Source organism: Carassius carassius, chromosome 11 (assembly GCF_963082965.1).
Source record: "Carassius carassius chromosome 11, fCarCar2.1, whole genome shotgun sequence".
Classification (NCBI taxonomy): domain Eukaryota; kingdom Metazoa; phylum Chordata; class Actinopteri; order Cypriniformes; family Cyprinidae; genus Carassius; species Carassius carassius.
In genome coordinates, this window is record NC_081765.1 from 5,908,291 (window position 1) to 5,921,996 (window position 13,706).

At 38.9% G+C, this 13,706-nt stretch overlaps 1 protein-coding gene across 2 annotated transcripts; it reads left to right on the forward strand.

The window, feature by feature from the left end:
- The first annotated feature begins 228 nt into the window (after positions 1 to 228).
- LOC132152673 (INO80 complex subunit D-like) lies at positions 229 to 9,881 on the forward strand. 2 transcript variants are annotated; one of them, XM_059561462.1, is made up of 10 exons: positions 229 to 489; positions 1,869 to 2,115; positions 2,887 to 3,674; positions 6,457 to 6,559; positions 6,720 to 6,944; positions 7,034 to 7,143; positions 7,297 to 7,430; positions 7,510 to 7,724; positions 8,555 to 8,715; positions 8,905 to 9,881. In XM_059561462.1, the coding sequence occupies exons 2-10, from the start codon at positions 1,898 to 1,900 to the stop codon at positions 9,837 to 9,839; spliced, it is 2,889 nt and encodes a 962-aa protein (XP_059417445.1). In that variant the 5' UTR covers positions 229 to 489; positions 1,869 to 1,897; the 3' UTR covers positions 9,840 to 9,881. The 2 variants fall into 2 exon arrangements, with proteins under 2 accessions (XP_059417445.1, XP_059417447.1); XM_059561464.1 differs by having other exon boundaries at positions 8,558 to 8,715.
- Positions 9,882 to 13,706: the final 3,825 nt, after the last annotated feature.

Consider the following 13,706-nt stretch of genomic DNA (forward strand, 5'->3'; position numbering starts at 1 on the left):
TTTAATTTCTGATTTAGTAATTTTGTTTTGTGATTTTGTCATTATCACTGTTGTTAATTCTGTATAGCTTTTTTCTGTTTATAATTAAAGTTGTTTGATTTTTGGTCATTTTATTAATTTAAAAAAATTATTTATTTATTTGTTTTTAAGTTTTACTAAAATATATATTAAACATATACTAAAACATCTAGCCTACATTATGATGCTCTTTCAGCTTGGTCTCAGTTGTCATGTCCCCGCAGCGCCGCTAGTGTCGCTGTGAGTCCGCCGAGCTCTGAACTCTAAACCCCCGCAGATCTGTTCAATGAGAGCACAACATAACGTAATATCGAAAGTACATTAGTGATCGCTTTAACGGTTCACAACCTCAACAGGGAATAATTTTCCGAGGCATAAGGAATTCCGATGAATATTCGGTGCAGTTGATGATCCGTGGCGTTTATACAGTCTGTCCGGAGTGAGAGACCGTAGAGGCTGAACCCACTGCAGGTGAGCGGACTCGATTACAGCTTTACCCGACTCATGAGCGCTCTGACCCCTTTATCGCGCTACTCGAACACCGAGGCTTGGCAGCTTGTGTAGGCCAATGTTTATATTGATATAAAATGGATATTCAGCAACTAGCATCATGTTGCGGTCAATGATCCTGAATAAACGGACACTGCAATAATTGTATACATTTTTAAAATATTAATTTGCAAAGGCGTTTAAAAATTAAACTACTAACGTTATTAATGGTTAATCGGCTGCAGCTCCCCGCTCTTTCGGCCTGATTGAACGGGCCGCATCTGCCATTGTTTATACTCACATTTACACCGATTAATATGCACAAACTTAACGTATTTAATAAAATCGAATAATGTAATTCGCGCGTGCATGGGCTTATATTTCTGTTTTTGGCATTTTAAATCTGAAAATAAGGCAGTATCACATTAATGTTTCTGTTTCCTGGGTTTGTTTTTAGCATTGTAGCTAACGAGTGAAATATCAAAATAACGTGTGATTTTGACAGCCAGAAGCTCAGACTAAGTTTTAAACTGATGATAATATAGTTTTGCAATAACAGGGGCACAAGTGTCCAAATACTGCCCAAATGCAATGTTTTATTATTTATTTATCTAATCGATTTGGTGACAGCGATGTTTATCTAACAAAAAAGATAATTTGTTAAGTATGTGCTTAGAGAAAAGGTGACATGGGTAACTTATAGTTATGATATCTGCAGAAGCGTTTCAGTTCAACTCAGGGTCACAATATTATCAAAAAGTTCTCTAAATTTTGGGGATGTACCCTAGTATTTCCGTGGTCTTCTTCGATTGTTACCATATATGTGACCTAATACGTATATCTGGCAAACATTAAGTGTCATGTATAAACATATATATGATGATTGTACAATGCAATGTATAAATATGAACTGATCATCTGTGAAGTACATAATTTCTAACAGTCTCGACCACTTTCAGCCTGAACCATCCTGTGAATCACAATACAGTTATGTCTAAATCAACCTGAGGATGTAATATTCACAATCACTTTCATGGCTATGTCACATGCCTGTTTATTTTGGTTGCACGGGTCCTTGTGTTGAGATGTTTGTAGTTAACCTATGACCACATCAACTAGCTGTGACACTGGGTTGCATTTAGTTCAAATATTAAACCAGGAAACAAGAGCTGACTATTATATTTTAAGTGTTTTATTGCTTGGTCATGATTAAAGCATATGACACATACTGTAACTGATGCTACATAATATTTGTAGGCTTTGTTTAATATATGTTTAGCATTTATAAATTAAATCTGTATTGTGAGTTTAGTTTGTGTTATTTTTGTGGTGTAATGCACACTGTTTTCTGTCTCGATCAGCTGATGTTCTCAGGGACCAGAGTCACGTGATGTACGAAGGTAAACACATCCATTTCTCAGAGGTGGATAATAAGCCGCTGTGCTCCTACAGCCCCAAACTCTGCAAGCAGCGCAGGCTGAACGGATACGCCTTCTGCATTCGTCATGTTCTGGAGGACAGATCTGCTCCGTTTAAACAGTGCGAATATGTGGCCAAGTACAACAGTCAGCGATGCACCAACCCAATCCCCAAAGCAGAAGAACGGAGGTAAGATTAGAAGATGTCCAGCAGATTAGAGTCTTACACAGGGTCAGGGTTTGTTGAGTGTTTAGGGTTGGGAATTAACAACCGGTGCTTTTTTATATTCATATTAAACATAGTGACAATTACATACAAGCAGCTCATGATTCGTTGTTTCAGTCTCTTAGAGTGGCTCAAATCCCAGTTAATGAAGGGAACTGCAAAAGATGCTTATTTCAGTTCATTTTCCCAACTGACAACCGCTGCTTCTTATCCAAACTAACTCATTGCAACTAGAAGAAAGCATATTTATTAAATTAAATCGCAGCCTTCATGAATTCATAATAGCTTTATGCTTTATTATGATTTATCAAATGGCTTTACTGTTTCATGCAGCCTTAGAAAACAGTCTAATAATGCTTTTCATGGATTCTCATTTGTGGAATGCATCACTGTTTTTAGGATTTTTTATAATCGAGTACTCGAAGGCCTCCAAGTTTTCTGCAGAAATAAAAGCAAAATAATTAATTTATTACTCAAACTTAGTGTAAAAGATTAATTTCTTTCACAGTACCTTAATCATTATATAATTCCCCTTGCCCTGTTTTTTAAAAAAGTTATAGAATATCAATATTATTCAAGGTTTTGTATCTATTTTAGAAATTTCAGTTTCATGACAACTCTAATATGCTTACTAAAGTAGGTAATTACAATAACTGGGTAATAATAAGGTACTGAGCCAGAACCTTAACAGATACGCAGGCTGTTGAGTCAAACCTTGTTCATTTGCTTTGGCAGATACTGTAACAGCCACCTACAGGTGCTTGGCTTCATCCCGAAGAAGGAGCGTAAGAAGAAGCAGGATGCTCTGGAGGAGGTTCGTGCCCGCGCTCACGTGGAGTCTGTCGCTCTGAACATCACCGTTCCCTCTCTGGCTCTGAGAGACTGTAATGGGCTGGACGGCCTCCCTCCATCCACACCCTGCTCCCGTCTGACACCAATGCCTCTCTCGGACTCCGACTTCCTCGACCCCTTTGGCTTCTACGAGGAGGACACAGAGGAAAGCGTGGCACAGAAGAGCTCCGTCAAAAGGAGGCCACCCAGCAGACCAGTGATTGGCCTGAGGGTGACCGCCCGGGACCCAGAGCACCGTCAGCTGGACATCGAGCACTTTAGCACCGTCACTGAACCCTGCACACTTCCAGCCTCCCCACACCTACCACCACCACCACCGCCTCCGCCTCTGCCTCAACCCTTGGCGAGGCTTGTCCAGCCCCCTCAACATACAGATCATCATGGGGCAGTGCAGTCTCTGCTATGCAAGCCAGCTCCACCTCAGACTGGGCCTCCTATTCTGTCTGGTCTGCTCCCGTCAGCTGGGGTTCAGAACCAGTCTGTTAGCCGGAGACCTGTCCCTGCTGCATCCCCTGACCCAGCTGCAGGTCAGGACTGCTCACAGCCCCGCGCCGTGGCCATGCGCCCCACTGCCTTTACAGCACCCCCTGTCTGCCTGCTCAGACTGCAGCACCTTGTGGAGCTCTACGCTCAGAGACAGAGAGAGCACGGAGACCTGTTCCCACATCTTGGTATGACCTCCTTATTGCATTAAAACAGTACTTCTCTACACAATACAAATGGAACTAACTAACTGAAAACTAGGGTCGGAAAATTCCCGGGAAATATCCAGAAACCTTCCAAAAGTTTCAAAAAATTCTGGGAAGTTTCAGGTGGATGCATTAATTGATTAAAATAAAATTGTAACACGTTTTTTTTCACCGTAACAAATTAATATATATATATTTCTCAAGCTAGGTGGTGCATTAGACCAGGGGCTCATCTCCTGTTTCCAAAATGCATCACAAACTGCTTGAGAAAGCTGTAAACGAATTCCACATTGCACAAGGTGCAAACAACCTTACGCCTGTTTCACACATACTCCGTCATACGTGCGTCTTGTCGAGGTTTCCATTGGAAAGCTTCTTTAAAAAAAAACAATTTCCCTGAAGCAAACGCCATGTTAGCACATCACATTTGATTTGGTAATTTCACAGTAGGCATACACACAGGTTCGAAGACTCGTTCTCGCCCCCTACAGATTCGGCTAGGTATACATCTGCGCTAAAATATCAAGGTGAAAGTCATCATAGTTCGCCTAGTATAGACCCAGCTCTCAAACCAACTTTGAGAATAGATTAACGGCGATATTTTTTTTATCGCCCGATAAGAGTCTCACGTTAACGCAATTTATATATATATATATATATATATATATACAGTACAGACCAAAAGTTTGGAAACATTACTATTGTTAATGTTTTTGAAAGAAGTTTCTTCTGCTCATCAAGCCTGCATTTATTTGATCAAAAATACAGAAAAAAATGTAATATTGTGATATATCATTACAATTTAAAATAATTGTTTTTAAATTTATTATACTTTAAATGATCATTTATTTCTGTGATGCAAAGCTGAATTTGTAGGATCATTATCACACAATCCTTTAGAAATCATTCTAATATGATGATTCATTATCAAAGTTGGAAACAGTTCTGCTGCTTGATATTTTTTCAGAACACGTGATACTTTTTTAGGATACTTTGATGAATAAAAAAAAAAAAAAAAAAAAGAAGCTATGTTTTTAAAATATAAATATTTTGTAATAACAATATACACTACTGGTCAGTAATTTGGGGTCAGTAATTCTTTTTTTCTTTTTTTAAAATAAAATCAATACTTTTATTCAGCAAGGATGTGTTAAATTCATAAAAAGTGATAGTAAAGAAAATATATTATTAGAATATTTTTTTTATTTTGAATAAATGCAGTTCTTTTTAACCTTTTATTGATCAAATATATTAGACAGCAGAACTGTTTCCAACACTCATAATAAATCAGAATATTAGAATGATTTCTAAAGGATCATGTGATCGACTGATGTTACATGTGACACTGAAGGCTGGAGTAATGATGCTGAAAATTCAGCTTTGCATCACAGGAATAAATTCTTTTTTTAAAGTATATTCAAATAGAAAACTATTATTTTAAGTTGTAATAATATTTCACAATATTACAGTTTTTTCTGTATTTTTGATCAAATAAATGCAGGCTTGATGAACAGAAGAAACTTCTTTCAAAAACATTAAAAATAGTAATGTTTCCAAACTTTTGGTCTGTACTGTATATATATATATATATATATATATATATATATATATATATATATATATATATATATATATATATATATATATATATATTTATTATTATTATTATTATTATTATTTTTTTACATTCAGTCATTTATCAGACGCTTTTATCCAAAGCAACTTACAAATGAGGACAATGGAAGCAATCAGATAAAGATAGAACAGAAAAAAAGATAGAATAGAAAAAGGATAGAGTAAAGCTGGTGTTAGAGATATATTTTTCTTTTTTGGTTGTATAGTAAATGAAAAGAAAATATAGAAGCTGGTTAGATTTTATATACATAAATATATATGTATATGTATCGTTGTATAGTAAATGAAAAGAAAATATAGAAGCTGGTTAGATTTTATATACATAAATATATATGTATATGTATCGTTGTATAGTAAATGAAAAGAAAATATAGAAGCTGGTTAGATTTTATATACATAAATATATATGTATATGTATCGTTGTATAGTAAATGAAAAGAAAATATAGAAGCTGGTTAGATTTTATATACATAAATATATATGTATATGTATCGTTGTATAGTAAATGAAAAGAAAATATAGAAGCTGGTTAGATTTTATATACATAAATATATATGTATATGTATCGTTGTATAGTAAATGAAAAGAAAATATAGAAGCTGGTTAGATTTTATATACATAAATATATATGTATATGTATCGTTGTATAGTAAATGAAAAGAAAATATAGAAGCTGGTTAGATTTTATAAACATAAATATATATGTATATGTGTGTGTCTGTGTGTGTGTCTGTGTAATTTGTTTTATTCAGCAAGGATGCATTATTTGATCAAAAGTAATGTTACAATAATGTTACAAAAGAAATGTCTTTTTCAGCTAAAATGCTGTTCTTTTCAACTTTCTATTCCTCTAAAAATCCTGAAAGAATCATTAGAAATCCACTAATATATTAAATGTTTCTTGAGCAGCAAAGCAGTATATCAGAATGATTTCTGAAAGATCATGTGACACTGAAGACTGGAGTAATGATGCTGAAAATTCAGCTTTGATCACAGAAATAAATAAAAAAATGTACTAAAATACACAACAGTAATTTTAAATTGTAGTAATATTTTACAATGGATGTAGCAATGTACTTGATATATGTAACGTTGATATTTGATCATATATGCATGCATGTTTGCATAGGGCTCGACTGGTCTGAGGACAGTACAGATGATGAAGATACAGAGGAGCTTGTTCCTCTAATGCCTCAGGCCTGGAGACTTCAGGAAAGAAGCTCCCATCAAACGTAAGAAAATCACTCCTCTCTCGCTCCTCACAAATTCTGAGATGTTATGTATATATATATATGCCATTTGCAATAAAAATCATGAGTATAGATCAAAATGTTTTAAAAACAAACAAGCTTGTTATAACTTAAACAGATTTATTTTGTTTGTGTATGTCAGCTCCTCCAATGAAAAGCCGCTTTCTAGGCGGGCAGGTCTGGCGCAGCTATGTACATACCTGCAAGAGAGGTATAAACACTTGTGCCGACAGGACAGGGCAGCCACCCGTCACAGCAGATACCGATATGCCTTCCGGAAAGCTCTGCTTCATGCTGCAAGCAAAGACCCAGACTGCACTGCACAGCTCATTCAGAAACTCAGCAAGAGCTCACAGACCTCACCCTGGTGTGTTGAACATGGACTGTGTCTGACATGTTTACAGGGAGTGTGTGCATTTATAATATGTTTGTATAAACTTTTATTTTTTTCCTCAGTTCAAGGTCTGCAGTACCACACAAGTATGAAAGGACAATGTGTACAGGAACCACACAGGGTCAAAGCTGCAGCAACATAGCGTTACCATTTTCACGTCACTGTTTTCAACGTATCCTTTCACACATGCTTGCTACGAGTAAAATGAACAGACATTAGTGGTGGCCCAGTGATGAAAGGATGTACTGTGAACAGTCGCCAAGTAACACCTACGTGCATCTGTCAAATGTCAGTGTGTTCTGTTCTTGACAGCGTGTTGACGCAGATATCCTGTTGAATCGCTCTCAGCAGCTGTTTTCCAGTTGCACGGCACGGTTCGCTGATGGGCAGCAGTGCTCTGTTCCTGTGTTTGACGTCACTCACCAAACACCTCTTTGTGACGAACATGCCAAGAAAATGGTGATCATCTTAAATGGGATGTGTTTACACAGTACAGTGTTGGTTGTAAGTTGTACATAAATGTGTGTGTGCGTGGCAGGATAATTTCCTGCGTGGGGATGGCAACAGACGCAGTCACCAGCAGCAGCAGCGGCGCCCACGTAAGAAGACCAAGCCACCTGCACTGACGAAGAAACACAAAAAGAAGAGAAGACGAGGTCCACGCAGACCGCAGAAGCCAATTCCACCCGCTGTACCACAGGGCAATTTGTTAATGCCCTCCCTGTCACTGCCCCCTCACCACACCCATGTCAGGTGCCCATCCTGCTTTCAGATGCATCACAGTCATGTCTTGAATTTTGAAATGTCATTATACATCACAAATACCAGTGTTGTAGTCAAGACCAGCTCATTCAAGTCCAGGTCAAGACCCAAATAGGTTGAGTTAATCAGGGGTACCCAGTCATGTTGCTTTTCCTATACCTTTTTACAAAGTTCAGCGCTGATTCGGATCAGTCTCAGCTGAACCAGCTAATTAGGATTTTCAGGAGCACTTGATAATTACGGACAGGTGTGTTGAAACTGAGCTCTGCAGGTAGATTGATCTCCAGGAACAGGACCGAGCACCCCTGATTTACACTGTAAATATTCAAAATTCTGTCACAACAGCACAAAGTGGATCATATGCACTAGTTGGCATGGACCACAAAACATTTCCACAGTGTTGTTGTAGTTGCTGAGACCAAGTCCAGTTTCAAATACTAACAAAACTGACATATTCATGCTGTATTGCCAGTGTTGTCGCAAGGATACTGTAACAGCCAACTGAGCAGGACAGGTACTGTCATGAAAAAGCAACAGTATCTTGATGAGGAAGTTAATTAATGTAAGACAATCTGTCAATCTATTGATAGCTAACTTCCTTGTAATATAAGTCTTCCGGTTCAATGACAGGCATGAAAGGAACTGAACTTCTTGAATACTTCTCAATTCTTGAATGATTTGTTACCACCACAGCAACAACGCAAGAGAATCTGTGCTTATAATATGTTGGCTAACCATTCATATGCATGCATTTCATACGGTACGTCTCTGACTTTATTCATCTTACATCAAGCTTGCATTCACTCTGCCTGTTACTCTAGCAGGAGCCCGTCAACCCCTGAACTCAGTGCAGACGAGCTTCCTGACGATATAACGAATGAAATGCCTGCCATTCCCAATGATCTTGAGCTGAATCAGGAGGATTTCTCTGATGTACTGCCCAGACTACCTGATGATCTTCAAGATTTCGACCTTTTTGAGGGTGCGTTCACATCAGATTGTATGACAACAAAATATCATAAAGACTCTAGAGTAGCCCATTTTGACTTGGACCAGCAAGCAATCATACAGACTAGCATTTGTCAATCACCACTCAAGTTTTCTTCAGCTAATATAAAAATCAATTTGTTGGTTGGTTTGCTCTTTATCTGATTTGTCTTTGTGGATACAGGCAAGAATGGAGAGTTGTTGCCCACCACAGAGGAGGCCGAGGAGCTGGTCAGAGCCCTGCAGGCCATGGGGTCGTATCCTGACTCCCTGGTGTGTTTGTCCTCAATGGGTGAACTGACCTCAGGGGATGGGGTAGACCACCGAACCATGGCCGTGTTCTCGGGATCAGGGGTCACAGTGACTGGCATCGGAGATCTTCTGAACGGCCGAATGACTTCGGAGACTTTTCCCAGTCTAGAGCTGGAGGGAAACCTCCTCCACGCCCCGACAGACCATCATTTCCCAACGTCCCCTTCTCCCCAGCCAACCCAGAGCAGTTCCACCGCACCCTCTAGAAGTCCCAATGGTGGGTTAACAGAACGAACGTTTTCCCAAGCTCCCAAACCAGACTCGTCCCCACCTGGCAGTCATTACTGCAGCGAGCATGTGCCATCTCCCTACAAGGATCACATCTCACCCCTACATGGTGCCTCTTATCAAACCGACCTGCCTCTCTTGCTGGAGGTGCCTTTGAGTGGAGCACCAGGCCCTCCACGCACCTCCTGGAATAACCTCCCTCTCTCGCTCACAGACCCGTCACAGTTTGGTAACCTCCTCTCTGCTGAAACGCACCTGCTCTCCACCGCTCTGTCCACCCCACCCTCCACATCCCACTCCACAATCCTGCAGCCCACCGCTGCTCTCTCCGCTCTACCCCAACCGGGCCTGACCAGCCTCACCTCACCCTCATCCTCACCGTCTTCGCGGGACCTTCTCACCCCCATCCAACCTAAACTACAGCTCCCACAGTTTAGTGCAGCCTTCGGCCACCAACTGGCTTCCCACAGTGGGATCCCCAAAGACCTGCAGCCCAGCCATAGCTCGACAGCGCCACCTACAGGCATTACCATCACCAGTGCCTCTGCTGCCACTCCCCGGTTCCCTCAGAGCAACTGAGTCTGGTTAGAGAGACCCATCTCACATTTTGGAGGGATAGTTCACGATGGTTCTGTTTTACTCATCACTAGTCACTCTCATGATTTTCTTTTGGCAAGAAAGGAGAAGTTCTGAACAATGTTCACTTACTGCTCTTTAATTATGCAGTGTTGTTAAGCTCCAAGAAAGTGCTGCCCTTGTGTACCGCTATACTTCTATTTTTCAGTAAGTTCCACCTACTGTCACTGAGTGTATTTGAATTTCCACTAAGCCCATCGGTCTGAACAGAAAATCAAATCTGTGTGAACAGGCCTTTAATGACTTCAATTAAAACCAGTTCCTAACACATAGCTATCAATATGTCTTTAGAATACTTGGAATTTAGTGCACGAATCATGTGGACATCTTTTACGGTGCTATCAGTATACATTCACATTAATTACATGGAGAAGAGCAGTCTGAACATTGTTGGAAACATCTTTTATGTTCTTGAGAAGAAAGTATGGGTTTAAGGGTTTATCTTTTGGGTTTAAGTCTCTTTAAGTCTCACTGGCACCACAGATCAGCAGCAGATTTGAGTCTTTCTGTACACTGATCTCTGCTTGGTCTGTCAACAGTGTCCATCCTCTGTTTGTTGTTGTAGTAATCCAAGAGTTATGTTCTGTCCACATTTACCCCTTTTCCACCAAACGGTGCTAGTGTAAGAGCTGGTTGTCTCTGAGCCGATTCATTAATATTGACTGCCAAACGATCTAACTGACAATATTACTACATTACCTGATCATGTGTCTTACAGTCTTAGTTTATTCCAGTTTTTTACATTTAATTATTTAATTCTCTTTTTAAAAAGTCATGATTGACGCATATGGTATTTGTAAATGAATCCCTTCATTGCAGTCAGTCAGGGACAGTAATGTTGCTGGAGAAGCTTTGCAACATGTTTAAAAATAAAAAAAATGTCAACTGAGGTTGTGTGCAGCATATTTTTACATTTATAAAGGAGTCTTTTAATATCCAGTGGCTCTAATGTTACTAGTTTTTTTAAACGTGCGGGTTTAGGAGCTAAGCTATGTTTTTCATTGGAAACATGCAAAATCGTGTCAGGCACCAGCACTGTGTCAGTGGAAAAGGGGTGATGGTCTGTTGTACTAAGTCTCGTGAAACATATTCTATCAAATTAATTATTCCATTAGTAAGTATTCCTCCAATGGGAGTAGCAGGTTGTTGATTGGCTTGTGTCCTGTAGAGTCTTTGAGATAGGAACGTGCTGATGTGTGTTGGCTGGAGAAAGATCAGGGCAAGACTCTTGTTTATACTTGGTATTAGCATCTGTCTTCGGTAATCTGATCACAAGTGGTCAGCTGAGGAATTATGGTTCATGTGCATTTCCTTTAAATTTATCGCCATTTAACAATGGGATTATCATTCAAGAAGATATCACTTTGATATACATCACAATAGGGAAGAAAATCTGATTGCAATAAGGTCAACTTTATAGTTATACCTAGCATGCAAAATTTCAGCCCATTGATTAGCTCAGCATTACATGAGAAGGTGGACAAGGATGCATCAGTGTAATGTGATGTGACATCTCTGAAAGTGTGATCGGATCACCCAAGATGAATACCGAGTATAAAAACTGACCATCGGTGAGCACACCGATGAACATGGACTGTGAGCACACTTTCAGCCCGATTTCAGACAGTAGCCCAAAATGAACTCCGGCACAGCCAACAACACCCCTATCATTCAGCAGTCTGTCTCTATGTAACAGAACCAGTCTAAGCTTGATGTGGTCTCGAGAGAATCCACCATACGACTTGTAATCAGGACACAAATCAGTATGATTCATTCTTGGGATTTTGCACATGCTCGGTGGACCAAGCCTGGACTGCTCACGTCACAACGTTTATTAAAGCAATAATCTCCTCAGCAGAGTCACTCATGCCAATCTTCAGGTGCGGCTTACTCCCAGCAGCCTCTGCTCTCGATGAAAACTGCTGGATCTCTTTCTCCTTATCAGTTTCATTTATGGTTTAACTGTTGATTAACAGCAAAGATCTCAACCTCGACTTTGCTGATCTTGTAGAAACACTGTCGTTCAGTGAAGAGTAAACACAACACTTTGAGGTAATATTTTGCCAAATATATGGGTTCAAATATTTTTGTTCTTCATGGTGCTTAATCAGTTTAGGACCTCGTTTGGTCTTTCTAACACAAGAGCCCTTGGTGGCAAGGTTTCAGATGGAAGGAATGGGTGGCAGGAGAGTTGATGTCATCTGTTTGTTTTGCGGATATTTGGTGCAATTTCTGTGGAGAATGGTTTGTGCAACCTGATGGTTCTTCTCCAGACTTCCACAGAAGAATCAGGTTCAAACTCAGCCATTTTTAGCCACCGTCAGTCAGCCTTACGCCACGTGGGACCAATGTTCCCTGCAGATTTCACTTTCTCTTTTGAAGATAGACAACAGTAAAACCAAGGGTTTTGGTAGATTTTAGACACTGAATGATTCTCTCATATATTGTTAAGTATTAAATATATTTATAGAATAGAAACCTCTAGATTGGGTTTTATTGGTTGAATTGAGTGGCGAAAGATAAATATGAGATTTAAAAAAAGAAAATGGCCAAATGCAACACACTTGGTGGAGCTGAAGCATTTAGTTGCATAATGTTTGTTAGTTTTAATGGCTATCAAAATTCTTGTGATTAATCATTTTTATTGATTGATGTTGTGTATCCGTGTCATTTATTTGGATGAAATACTGTGATCATGTGCAGCAGTATTTATGATAGCTATCAAAAAACAGTGGCCGCTGAAAGACATTAAACCACAGCTGTGGCCCTTACACACACTTATCATGTTCCTATCTCACTAATAAAAAGAATGGGTCTCATTCATGAAAAACCTGGAGAATGAAAGTGAAAATCATTTGAGATTCCATTCTTATGTAAATTATTACATTAAAATCCAATGTGAAGAACTGAATTGAAATCTAAAATCCAGTGAGAGTTTACGTAAGAATGATTTCAGATTCAGTTTATTCTCACATAAACTGTTGCATTCACTCAGATGATTGAATTTGAATTATTCATAGAACCATTCTTGTATAAGACATTGACATTGTATTAAATGCAACAGTTTCTGTGAAAATGGTTTTATGATGATTTACACACATTCATTCTGCTGGTGTTTCAGGAACGAGATCTTTTGTGTGCCAGAAAGATCACAGGAATACTGGAGCCATTTGGCCATCTCCTAATTTTGACCATTTTGAATCTCAAGATTTGTCTGTAGTGACAAAACATAGTTTGTTTTCTTGGTCATCACCTTCAAATTTCCTGTGGTCAGCTGCACTTTCACCTGCTTTGTGTTCCACAGGTTCTAAATTACTTTTCTTGTGCAAAAGCCTGATACTTGTGAACAAGAGTTGTCTTTGTTTGTTTGTTCTCCCCATCAATGTTCATCACTTGTGACAGATGCCTTTTAGTTTCTCTATTGAGCTGAAATGCTGTGTGCAGTCCAAGTTTTTACTGTGTTACTACTGTGTGAATGACTTCAGGTCCGCTGCACAGAGAAAACCCCCTGACAAAAGTCGCTTGCACTCTGCGTTTAGATGGCTGACTGATTCCTATACTCACTGAATGTACTGTAGAACTGTTTTTAAAACTCATAGGATAATCTAGTCACCTTTTGTTATCGGTCTTTAATTTGTCTACGGTATTTTTTTTGTATACAGAAGTTTACATTTTTATGTATATTTTTCTTGTGTAAAAATAATGTAATATGTGTATAAACATTCTATGTAATATCTGTATATAGAGTGACCAATTCTGATCTTGTTTTTGGATGTAAGAATTAAAATTGTGTGAATTTGTTGGATTGTT

Coding starts and splice junctions, on each gene's coding strand:
- LOC132152673 (XM_059561462.1), top strand. CDS start 1,898: ATGTACGAAGGTAAACACATCCATTTCTCAGAGGTGGATAATAAGCCG. Junction 7,431..7,509: donor ACGAACATGCCAAGAAAATG/GTGATCATCTTA, acceptor TGTGCGTGGCAG/GATAATTTCCTGCGTGGGGA. Junction 8,716..8,904: donor AGATTTCGACCTTTTTGAGG/GTGCGTTCACAT, acceptor TTGTGGATACAG/GCAAGAATGGAGAGTTGTTG.